Here is a 13,227-nt window from a genome sequence, read left to right as displayed (position 1 = left end):
GGAAAGTTTCCAGGATAGTGTTTTGGTGAAGGTAAGGTATAAGTTGACTTAAAATTACCTTTTCAAGGGCTTTTGAGAGGAAAGGCAGTTTAGAAATGGGTCTGTAGTTGCTTGGCAAGGTGGGGTCGAGGTTAGGATTTTTCAGGTGATCAGTTTTACAAGGGAGGGTAAAGTAACGGGTTGGAAACTGTCTAATTTTGAAGAGCAAACCAATGAGACAGCCAGGTCACGGGTGGGAGGGGAAGTATTCGTTCTTATATTCTTTACTTTGCTGGTGAAAAATGTGGTAAATTCCTCGCACTTAACAGGGAACCCAGTTAGGCTGGTGCTGGTGGCAGGACAGATGATGGAGGTGATGGTGCTAAAAAGGACCTTGGAGTTTTGCGCGTTTTTGGAGATAAGGGTGGAAAAATATTTAGTTCTTGCAGATTTTACTGCTTCCTGGTAAATACCCATTGTGGGTATTAAGCCAGCCATTGTGCACCTCCGAAGCTTTCTATCAGATTTAGCAAGAAATGCCTTGGATTTTTTAAACTTGAGGCAAGATACAGGTAGCTCAGCGATAACGCGGGTTTCCACTAGACAAGGTGAATACAGCGCGAGTAATGAATTTGAGAACACTAGTTGTAGGGTTCAACAAAACCCATTTCTATGGTTCCATTCCCTGCAGCGAGCAAGCACTATTGTCTCTTTCCACTTTAACCACAGGTGGCCAATAAAATGGACGTCCAATAGCTTCTACTGACTTGTGCAACAGACCGAGATGCTGCCAGAACCATGCAATTCTTTGCGTGCTGGTTGCAGAAGAACTACTGCTATTGTACATTACAATTGCTCCACTGTTTTAAATCTTTATTTATCTATACATTATGGAAGGCTTGATTGTAATAATGTATAATTTTTTATTTGACTGGAAAGTATGCAATAAAAAGTATTTCACTGTATCTCAGTACACATTACAATAATAAACTAAACTAATACTCTATTAAATAATAACATACAATCTTTTGTTTTTCAGCTTGCAGTCCCAAAAAATAACTTATTGCTATTGATTAGACCTTTATTTTTTGAAAATCCGTGGAAAAAATAACTGTAATTGCGAGTCTGAAACTCCCTAGCCCCTAACCCTCTTTGACATAATTGTCATCATAACGCAATTTTCTGTAAATTAATGCTTCTTAGGATGCAATATCTTGTTAAACAATAGGCACGTGCCGACTAGAGATTTTTAGACACAACAGCACCAATTTCTTCATGCAGGATTAACGAAAATGAAGGTTTTAAATGGTTACAACTTTATTTGTATGGCAAAATAATCTAAAATAATCAACTGTTTTCACTTTGCTTTAATGTTGGGTCAGGTGAACAGATAAAATAATAAGACACATTGGAATAAATCAGTTTAGCATAGAAAAAGTTCTAAACTTACAAACAACAGAGTATAGAGATGATAATTTATACACTATTCAGTTTCTTGGTCATGAAAAAAAATGTACCTTCGGCTAGAGTTATCGCCTCCATAACCTTCACAGGAAGAGATGATCCAAAACTTCTTATTTCATAGTTGAGGGTCTCGGCAACAGTTTGATATTGTGCTCCTCTGGTTGGTGTTGAACTACAACGATAAAAATTATTCTGGTCAAAATTTACAATGGTGATTACATTTAAATCTCAAAGCTAACGTGAAAGGTCCTGTGTGGAAAAATATATTCAACTTTACAGGCATTCCATCACAGGAAACAGACTATTAACCCACATCAGAGGAAACAGGCTATTGACCAGCATCTACTACAAACCTACTGACTCCCATAGCTATCTAGACTACACTTCTTCCCACCCTGCTTCTTGTAGACTCCATCCCTACTCCCAATTCCTCCATCTATGCCGCATTTGCACCCAGGATGATGTGTTCCATACCAGGGCATCGGAGATGTCCTCATTCTTTTGGGAATGGGGGTTCTCCGCTTCCATTATAGATGAGGCTCTCACTAGGGTCTCCTCGATATCCAGCAGCTCCGCTCTTACTCCCCCCTCACCCTATTCGTAACAAGGACAGAGTCCCCTTTGTTTTCAACTTCCACCCCATCGGCCGTTGCATACAGCATATAATCCTCCAAAATGTTGCCACCTCCAACGGGATCCCACTACTGGCCACATCTTCCCATCTCCACCCCTTTCTGCTTTCACCAGAGACCGTTCCCTCCAAAACTCCCTGGTAAACTCGTCCCTTCCCACCTAAACCATCCCCTCCCGGGTACTTTCCCCTGCAACCGCAGGAAATGCTACACTTGTCCTCTTACCTCCCCCCTCCTCGACTCAATAGACAATAGGTGTAGGAGTAGGCCATTCGGCCCGTTGAGCCAGCACCGCCAATCAATGTGACCATAGCTAATCATGCCCAAACAGTACCCCGTTCCTGCCTTCTCCCCATATCCCCTGACTCCCCTATCTTTAAGTATCCAGAGAACCGGCCTCCACTGCCCTCTGAGGCAGAAGAATTCCACAGACTCATAATTCTCTGTGTGAAAAAAGTGTTTCCTCATCTCCGTTCTAAATGCCTTACCCCTTAATCTTAAACTGTGGCCCCGGGTTCTAGATTCCCCCAACATCGGGAACATGTTTCCTGCCTCTAGCGTGTCCAAACCCTTAATAATCTTATATAATAATAATAATCTTATTTATATAGCACATTTTTAGTCAACTTGCATTGACCCCAAAGTGCTTCACATAATTACATTACATTTACACACAGGCAAAGGTGGGTGAAGTGTCTTGCCCCAAGGACACAACGACAGTATGCACTCCAAGCGGGATTCGAACCGGCTACCTTCCGGTCGCCAGCCGAACACTTAGCCCATTGTGCCATCTGTCGTCCCACATATATGTTTCAATAAGATCCCCTCTCATCCTTCTAGAGTATACAAGCCCAGCCTCTCCATTCTCTCAGCATATGACAGTCCCACCATCCCGGGAATTAACCTTGTGAACCTACGCTGCACTCCCTCAATAGCAAGAATGTCTTTTCTCAAATTAGGGGACCAAAACTGCACACAAAACTCCAGAAGTGGTCTCACTAGGGCCCTATACAACAGCAGAAGGTCCTCTTTGCTCCTATACTCAACTCCTCTTGTTATGACTCCATCCAAGGACCCAAACAGTCTTTCCACGTGAGGCAGAGGTTCACTTGCACCTCCTCCAACCTCAACTACAGTATCTGCTGTTCCAGGTGTCAACTTCTCTACATCAGCGAGACCAAACGCAAGCTCGGCGATCGTTTCGTTGAACACCTCCGTTCGGTCCATCTTGACCTACCTGATGTCCCGCTGGCACAACTTTCCCTCCCATTCTGATCTTTCTGTCCTGGGCCTCCTCCATTGTCAGAGTGAGGCCCAGCGCAAATTGTAGGAACAGCACCTCATATTTTGCTTGGGTGGTTTACACCCCAGAGGTATGAACATTGACCTCTAACTTTCGACAGCCATTACTTTCTCTCTCCATCACCTCCCCTTCCCAGTGCTCCCACCAGTCTTACTCTCTGCCTACATTCTATCTTTGTCCTTCCCCTAACATCAGTCTGAAGAAGGGTCTCGACCCAAAACGGCGCCAATTCCTTCTCTCCATAGATGCTGCCTCACCCGCTGAGTTACTCAAGCATTTTGTGTCCACCAAAAGATTCCAAGAGTTCATATAATGGAACACAGGAGGAAAGATAAATGTGGGCCCCGGTGATTGAGTTACAGAATGGATTACGATGGTGAATGACAAAACAGCTAAGAGTACACAAATACTTAGTCTGTTTTAACCATATCTGCAGATTATCAACCGAGCATAAAAGCAGAGAATCTGTGCTGAATCATTACAAAACATTGCTGCAGTTGAATCAAAGTAGCGTGTTTTATTGTTATCATTTTATCGAAAGGATGGAAAGACGTGAGAAAGGGTCCAGATATGATTTACGATAATGGCTGCTGGGATGAGGACTGCAGTTACGTTAGAGATGATAAAATGTATTAAAAATGAGCAATCTGGACAGAGTGGATCGTGGGAGATTGTTCCCTCTAATAGAAAGGTTAAGGACCAAAGGTCGCAGCAATAATATGAAAGGGAAGAGAACACAAGGAAAAAGGTTTAGGCAACATGTGGCTGGAATCTAAAGCATGCTGCCTTAGATGAAATGGAAGTAGGTTTTGTTGCGGCTTTCAAGAGGTGATTGGATAAACATATGGAGAAAATCTTGCAAAGTTGCAGAGAAAGGGATGGACGGTGAAACGGAGAATTACTCCAATGGAGAGAGAGCTCTTGCAGATGTGCTGAATGGCTCCTTTTTGTACTTTCAAAATTCACCCAATTTTTGTAAACCAGAGTGTAAAGTAGTAACTTTGCACTTTATCAGTCATCTACTTGCATATGGTCATAAGTGATAGGAGCAGAATTAGGCCATCCAGCCCATCAAGTCTGCTCCGCCATTTAATCATGGCTGATCTATCTCTCCTTCCTAAACCCATTCTCCTGCCTTCTCCCCTTAACACCTAACACCTGTACTTAATCAACAGTCTATCTATCTCTGCCTTAAAAATATCGATTGATTTGGCCTCAACAGGCCTTCTATGGCAAAGAATTCCAGATTCACCACCCTCTGAACAAAGAAAATCCTCCTCATCTTCCCTAAAGGAAGGTCCTTTAATTCGGAGGCTATGATCCCTGGTCTTAGACTCTCCCACTTGTAGAAACATCCTCTCCACATCCACTCTCTCCAAGCCTTCCACTACAAAATCATAAACTGATAACGTGACGTCAAGATGACCTTACAAACAGTCGTTGTTTAACTTATCTACCTGTTTATTTTATTTATTAAATAATTCCATGGTATCTGGGAACTGATGGCAAGATCATAATTTATTGCATATCACTATAGGGCCTTTTTGAGAAGAGACTCGAGCATCAATTAGTTACGTTCGGAGTCATACATCAGACAGACCAGGCAAAGGCAGCAGACTTTCTCCCCCAAGTGGACATCAATGAACCAAATGGGGATCAAGCTTTTGATGATGTAGTTCTGATAGAGGGAAAGTCTGTTTGTATTTTCCAAAGACATTTGAGGTACCACATAAAGGGCTCCAACAGAAAATGAGGGTTTATTAAAGACAGAAAACTGAAATGGTTTTTTAAAGTGTAAAATAAATTATGGTGGTGCCAAAATAAATGATCCACAATTATGACAAAGCAGTGTGCATAATGCATTGTAGTTTATAAATTGAAAACCGAAGCAACTTTTTAAATATTGAGTGAGTAGAAATGTTGGTGAAATGCTTTATGAGATACAGAAAATGGGAGATGGGAGCAACATCACCCGGCGAGAACGACCTGGAACATCGGGCCTCCGTAGAGGCAACTGTGGAGGCCTCAATAGGCCCGACTATGGGTGAACTGTGGTTGGGGACTGGACTTTGTGCCTTCCCTCGTAATGGGAACCATTGTGGGGGGATGTTCTTTATGTTTAAAACTCTTATTAATGTTATGTCTGTATTCCTTCTTTATGTGCTGCAAAATGGCAAGAAGCATTTCACTTCACTACACCTAGGTGTATGTGAATGTGACCAATAAAATACCTTTGATACTTTGATAGTCCCAAGGACAGATTAATATCTCATATATTCTTACAACATTGAAGGGAGACATTCATACCCTCACATCTATACCATCTTTCAAAACATTGCTAATCATCCCATCCCACATGGATTTTACTGTAATATATTCTTTCTCACATGCTCACCAACCATGGTACTGTTTTCTTATTGTCACGTGTACAGAGATTGTGAAAAGCTTTGGTTTGCATGCTAACCAGGCAAATCAAACCACACAAATGCAAAAACAAATGAAACAGAATATAGCAATACAGCTATAAAGGGCAAGATGAAGGAAAAAACTAACACTGATTCTCCTGCCACCTACCTTACGCTAGAGAACAAATGTCTTTGGGATGCAGAAGGAATTCAAAGCTCGGTGGAATTACTGCACGGAAGTCAGGATTGAACCTTGGTCCTTGATCTGAGCATACTGCTCTGCTTGCCTACCACCCAGATTGGCTTGTGTTCATCAGGCTCACAAAATTGAGAGCAACTGACAAGGTGGATGGCACAACATTAGCTGAAGTTTAGATCAAAGGGATTGGGGTTGTCACCCATTTAAGACTGAACTGAGGAAAAAATTATCTCCAAAGAGGTTGTAAATCTTTAGAATCCTTTAGTCAGAGGGTGGTGAATCTGTGGAATTATTTCGTACAGAAGGCCGTGGAGGCCTTCAGTGGATATTTTTAAGGCTGAGATAGATTAAATCTTGATTAGTACGGGTGTCAGAGGTGATGGGGAGAAGGCAGGAGAATGGGGTTAGGAGAGTAAGATAGATCAGCCATGATTGCATGGTGGAGTAGATTTGATGGGGGCGAATGGCCTAATTCCTTGTTACCTTCTGACCACTTAAGAGAGTTATGTGTGCACTGCAATTAATGAAAGTCAAGGTACACTTGGAAACGGAATGTGAAAATTGGGCAGGAAAATGGTTTTGAGGAAGGAATTAATGTCTTATCCAGTGGTGGAATAGGCCGGAAGATTCTTGTGGTCTGAAACTGTTTCTGTTGCTCTGCAAATCAGGCTGGAAAAACCCACAATTCCGCATCAGTGACAGAAACTTTGCTTTCAGCTTCAATAGGGCAAAACAGCTGAATTTATTCAACCTTAGATAATTAGAACTGCATAATGCATGTTGAAATATAAATGTGCAAGGCATCAGAAGAGAAGAGAGCAAAGAGATGAGTGTAGGAGGTGGATTCTCACGCGAGGTTGAGACTGAATGTCTCTGGCTGGACATAGACAATAGGTGCAGCAGGAGGCCATTCGGCCCTTCGAGTCAGCACCCCCATTCATTGCGATTATGGCTGATCGTCCCCTATCAATAGGGAGGTTTCACCCATGACCCATACTGTTGCTACACTACGCCAAGTGGAGTACACGCGATGAACTGCAGGTAAGCACTTCCCATTGTTTCCAGCGTAGCGGGCCCGTTAAAACCGCCGAAATTGTCCATTTTTGCGCTGTAAATAATTATGGAAATCGGGATAAGCGTGAGAGACATTTAGCCTACTTCAGATTTCCAAAAGTGAGGAGAAATGACGGTAGATAGAAGCGAGAGCTAAAGGGACAACAGCCAGAGTGCTTGGCGAACATTGGCCATTTGCTCACTGCATTTCATCAACTAAGGCATTATTTGTGTTTTTTCTTGATTCCTTTGGCATCTAAAAAGTTTCAGAAGTGATAAATCTGGCTGTAAAATGTTTTAATCGTCCATGGTTCTCAAGTGAGGTTTTACATACAAAAAGAAAACGCCTCTGAAGCAAAGTTTACAGCCAGATTTATCACTTGAGACTTTTTAGATACCAAAGGAATCAAGAAAAACCACAAATAATGCCTTACTGTTGATGAAATGCAGTGAGCAAACACAATAATTCCCAATATTTTCAATTTCCGATATCTGCACGGTCAATGTTCACCAAGCACTTTAGCTGCTGCTGTCCCTTCAGTTCTCACTGCTCTTTATCTTCATTTCGCTTCACTTTTGGAATTCTGAAGTTGGGTACATGTCTCTCACGCTTACCCCGACTGCCACAATTTTTTACAGCGCAAAAATTCAACATTTTGGCGGTTTTTAACAGGTAGGAAAGTACGCGTTTCATACATTAATAACATATACCGGAAGTTACGGATGTCCTCCAGATGGATTGAGCGGCTCCGTGCGTCAAGCCCTATGATCCTGTGAACTTACGTGCAACCCCCCTATAGGGTGATTTCACGAAAGGTCACTGGATCATAGATCCTCACCCACGTGACCGCAAAATTTAACTGGGGTACAAACGTCACTTCCAGTACATGTTATTGATGCTAGAAACGCGTACTTTCAAACCTGTTAAAAACCGCGAAAACGGTTAGTTTTTGAGCTGTAAATAACTGTGCCAGTCGGGGGGGACCGCGAGGCACAGCTATCTTACTTTAGAATCCAGAAGATAAAGAAAAACGAAGGTAAAGACAAGAGAGCGCTGAAGGGAAAATAACAGCGGAAGTTGTTGGCCATGCAGATATAAAGATAGAAAATATCGGGAATTATCGCGTTTGCTCACTGCATTTCATCAAAACATCAATAATGCCTTAGTTTTGATGAAATGCAGTGAGCAAACGCGATAATTCCCGATAGTTTCTATCTTTATATCTGCACGGCCAACAACTTCCGCTGTTGTTGCCCCTTCAGCTCTCTCTTCTCTTTACCTTAGTTTTCCTTAATCTTTAGAACTCTAAAGCAGGATAGCTGTGTCTTACGGTCATCCCGACTGGTACAGTTATTTACAGCGCAAAAACTAACCATTTTCGCGGTTTTTAACAGGTTTGAACGTGCGCGTTTCTAGCATCAATAACATGTACTGAAAGTGACGTTTGTACCCAGTTGGATTTTGCGGCTCCGTGCGTGAAGACCTAAGACCTTTTTCCTCACCCGTCTCAAATGGCCTCCCCTTTATTCTAAGACTGTGGCCCCTGGTTCTGGACTCGCCCAACATTGGGAACACTTTTCCTGCATCTAGCTTGTCCAGTCCTTTTATAATATTATATGTTTCTATAGATCCCCCCTCATCCTTCTAAACTCCAGTGAATACAAGCCTAGTCTTTTCAATCTTTCCTCATATGACAGCCCCGCCATCCCAGGGATCAATCTCGTGAACCTACGCTGCACTGCCTCAATCACAAGGATGTCCTTCCTCAAATTAGGAGACCAAAACTGTACACAATACTCCAGATGTGGCCTTACCAGAGCCCTATACAACTGCAGAAGAACCTATTTACTCCTATACTGAAATCCTCTTGTTATGAAGGCCAACATTCCATTAGCTGTCTTCACTGCCTGCTGTACCTGCAAGCCAACTTTCAGTGACTGGTGTACAAGGACACCCAGGTCTTGCTGTACCTCCCCCTTACCTAACCTAACCCCATTCATATAATAATCTGACCCCTTGTTTTTGCCGCCAAAGTGAATAACCTCACATTTATCTATATTATACTGCATCTGCCCACTCACTCAACCTGTCCAGGTCACCCTGCAACCCAACCCTCTTCACAGTTCACACTGCAACCCAGCTCTGTGTCATCCGCAAACGTGCTAGTGTTGCTCCTAATTCCTAATGGACAGTTGTGAACGACTGGCGGAGCCGGGGCCCGGGGCGGGGACTGGGGGTCTGGGGGTCGGGTCTGTCTTCGGACTGAAGCCTCGGCTCATCTAAAGCTGGACAAGTTGCAGAAAGACACGGCCTCTCGCCCCAACTCACCGGCTGCAAAGCGTGGCGCGCCAGGCCGGGGACAAGACGCCGGTCGCGCCCGCAGACAGGCTCCGCCGGCCCTGCACCGTGAAGCCGCCGCCGCCGCCGCCTGGACCGCCTGGGCCGCGAGGTGATCCGTAGCAACTGCCCGGGGGCCGCCTGGTGCCTGCGGGGGCCCGCGGTGAAAACATGGTGGCTCCGGCCCGGCCCGCCTTGCCTCGCTCCGACAGTCTCCCCGCGTCTCTCTCTCTCTCTGTGTCCACCGCACACTGTCTACCCCGCGCTCCCAGCCCGGCTCCCCCACTCTGTCTCTGTCTCTGTCTCTGTCTCCCCCACACGGACTGTCCGCGCCGACCGCGCGCTCCGTGTTCCCGCCTCTCTAACGGCCGCTCATTGGACGCTGCTCCACGTCGTACGTTAATAAACGTCCCCCTGATTGGCACCAACTTTCCACACTAACCCAGACACAAACTCCACACTGACCCAGACACAAACTCCACACTAACCCAGACACAAACTCCACACACTGACCCAGACACAAACTGCACACACTAACCCAGACACAAACTGCACACTGACCCAGACACAAACACCACACTAACCCAGACACAAACTCACACACTAACCCAGACACAAACTCCACACTAACCCAGACACAAACTCCACACTGACAAACACCACACACTGACCCAGACACAAACTCCACACACTGACCCAGACACAAACTCCACACACTGACCCAGACACAAACTCCACACACTGACCCAGACACAAACTCCACACACTGACCCAGACACAAACTCCACACACTGACCCAGACACAAACTCCACACACTGACCCAGACACAAACTCCACACACTGACCCAGACACAAACTCCACACACTGACCCAGACACAAACTGCACACACAAACCCACACACAAACCACACACAGACCCAAACACAAACCCCCACACTAACCCACAAACAAACTCCACACACTGACCCAGACACAAACACCACACACTGACCCAGACACAAACTGCACACTGACCCAGACACAAACACCACACACTGACCCAGACACAAACTGCACACACACCCAGACACAAACACCACACACTGACCCAGACACAAACTGCACACTGACCCAGACACACACTCCACACACTGACCCAGACACAAACTGCACACTGACCCAGACACAAACACCACACACTGACCCAGACACAAACTGCACACTGACCCAGACACAAACACCACACACTAACCCAGACACAAACTGCACACTGACCCAGACACAAACACCACACACTAACCCAGACACAAACTCCACACTGACCCAGACACAAACACCACACACTGACCCAGACACAAACTCCACACACTGACCCAGACACAAACTCCACACACTGACCCAGACACAAACTCCACACACTGACCCAGACACAAACTCCACACTGACCCAGACACAAACACCACACACTGACCCAGACACAAACTCCACACTGACCCAGACACAAACTCCACACACTGACCCAGACACAAATTCCACACTGACCCAGACACAAACTCTACACTAACCATATAACAATTACAGCACGGAAACAGGCCATCTCGGCCCTACAAGTCCGTGCCAAACAACTTTTTTCCCTTAGTCCCACCTGCCTGCACTCATACCATAACAAGGGGTCACAGCCTAGGATAAAGGGGAAATCCTTTAAAACCGAGATGAGAAGAGACACAAACACCACGCAGAGAGTGGTGAATCTCTGGAACTCTCTGCCACAGAGGGTAGTTTTGAGGCCAGTTCATTGGCTATATTTAAGAGGGAGTTAGATGTGGCCCTTGTGGCACTAAGGGGATCAGGGGGTATGGAGAGAAGGCAGGTACGGGATACTGAGTTGGATGATCAGCCATGATCATATTGAATGGCGGTGCAGGCTCGGCCCCGAATGGCCTACTCCTGCACAACTAAATTCTATGTTTCTATGTCTGCATGTTTCTATAACCCTCCATTCCCTTCTCATCCATATGCCTATCCAATTTATTTTTAAATGATACTAGCGAACCTGCCTCCACCACTTTCACCGTAAGCACATTCCACACTGCTACCACTCTCTGAGTAAAGAAGTTCCCCCTCATGTTACCCCTAAACTTCTGTCCCTTAATTCTGAAGTCATGTCCTCTTGTTTGAATCTTCCCTATTCTCAAAGGGAAAAGCTGATCCACATCAACTCTGTCTATCCCTCTCATAATTTTAAAGACCTCTATCAAGTCCCCCCTTAACCTTCTGCGCTCCAGAGAATAAAGACCTAACTTATTCAACCTTTCTCTGTAACTCAGTTGTTGAAACCCAGGCAACATTCTAGTAAATCTCCTCTGTACTCTCTCTATTTTGTTGACATCCTTCCTATAATTGGGCGACCAAAATTGTACACCATACTCCAGATTTGGCCTCACCAATGCCTTGTACAATTTTAACATTTCATCCCAGCTTCTATACTCAATGCTCTGATTTATAAAGGCTAGCATACCAAAAGCTTTCTTTACCACCCTATCTATATGAGATTCCACCTTCAAGGAACTATGCACGGTTATTCCCAGATCCCTCTGTTCAACTGTATTCTTCAATTCCCTACCATTTACCATGTACGTCCTATTTTGATTTGTCCTGCCAAGATTTAGCACCTCACATTTATCAGCATTAAACTCCATCTGCCATCTTTCAGCCCATTCTTCCAAATGGCCTAAATCACTCTGTAGACTTTGGGAATCTTCTTCATTATCCACAATACCCCCTATCTTGGTATCACTAACCCAGACACAAACTCCACACTAACCCAAACACAAACTCCACAATAACCCGGACACAAACTCTACACTAACCCAGGCACAAGCTCTAGAGAACACCGGTGGCAGCAATGACTGCCTCTTCAACAGTCTGTCCGTCCCTTCTCTGTTATTTTATAGTATGTGTTAAATGTATGTTTTAGTGTTCTTTAGCTTGTTTTATGTGGGGGGGGGGAAAAACTTTTTTTTAAATCTCTGACATCGACGGAGATGCGATTTTTTCCCATATCGTATCTCCGTCCGCACTGGGGACTGAAGTCAGCTGGAGACCAACATCGGGAGCCTGCGGAATAACATCATGGAGATTGACGTCAGGAGTTCCAAACTGCAGGAGCTTCGACCACCCCAATACGGGAGCTTCGATCGACACGACGCAGGATCTTCGATCGCTGGCTGTGTGAACTTCGATTGTCCCGACAGATGGTTCGACTTCCCCAACTGCGGAAGAATAAAGAGGAAGATTAAAATTTATTGCCTTCCATCACAGTGAGGAGCATGGGGAATTGAATGTCCTTTATTGCCATTCAGACCTTTCAGTCTGAACGAAATGTTGTGCCTGCAGTCATATACAATAATACACAACAGAACAGACAGTAAACACAAATTATCATCCTCCACAGTGAGTCCACCAAGCACCTCCTCACTGTGATGGAGGCAAAAATCTTAGGGCTGCAGTCTCTTCCCTCCTCTTCTCCCTCTGCGCTGAGGCAATACCCCACTGGGCGATGGTAAATCAGTCCCGCGGCTCACCGAGCTCCGCGAACGGGCCGGTTCAAACACCGCGGCCCGGGGTGGTCGAAGCTGCCGCCCTCCAGTCCAGCGGACACAGCTGTTGACGACGTCATCCACTGGCCCGCGGCCGAACCCCGGACTCAGGCCGCCGCCACCAGAACGCTGTCTCAGCCACCGGAGCACCATTCCAGCCCCGAGCCGGGTCGCCCTCACGGGAGCGTCTCAGCCCCGCGCCAGGCCGCCCTCACGGGAGCGCCGTTACCCTCGAGCTGGGCCACCCCGACGGGAGCGCCGTTACCCTCAAGCT

The 13,227-nt window shown here is 45.4% G+C and overlaps 1 protein-coding gene across 1 annotated transcript in view; it reads right to left on the bottom strand.

Moving 5' to 3' along the window:
* nup133 (nucleoporin 133) overlaps positions 1 to 9,656 on the bottom strand; it is a 58,958-nt gene extending 49,302 nt beyond the window's left edge. The window contains 2 exon segments of the mRNA XM_055638886.1: positions 1,497 to 1,615; positions 9,365 to 9,656. Of these exon segments, the coding sequence (XP_055494861.1) occupies positions 1,497 to 1,615; positions 9,365 to 9,546 (301 nt within the window). The 5' untranslated portion in view covers positions 9,547 to 9,656.
* Between the last annotated feature and the right edge of the window lie 3,571 nt (positions 9,657 to 13,227).

The sequence above is a fragment of the Leucoraja erinacea genome, chromosome 8, assembly GCF_028641065.1.
Source record: "Leucoraja erinacea ecotype New England chromosome 8, Leri_hhj_1, whole genome shotgun sequence".
Lineage (NCBI taxonomy): Eukaryota > Metazoa > Chordata > Chondrichthyes > Rajiformes > Rajidae > Leucoraja > Leucoraja erinaceus.
This window is presented reverse-complemented; position numbering and strand designations above follow the sequence as displayed.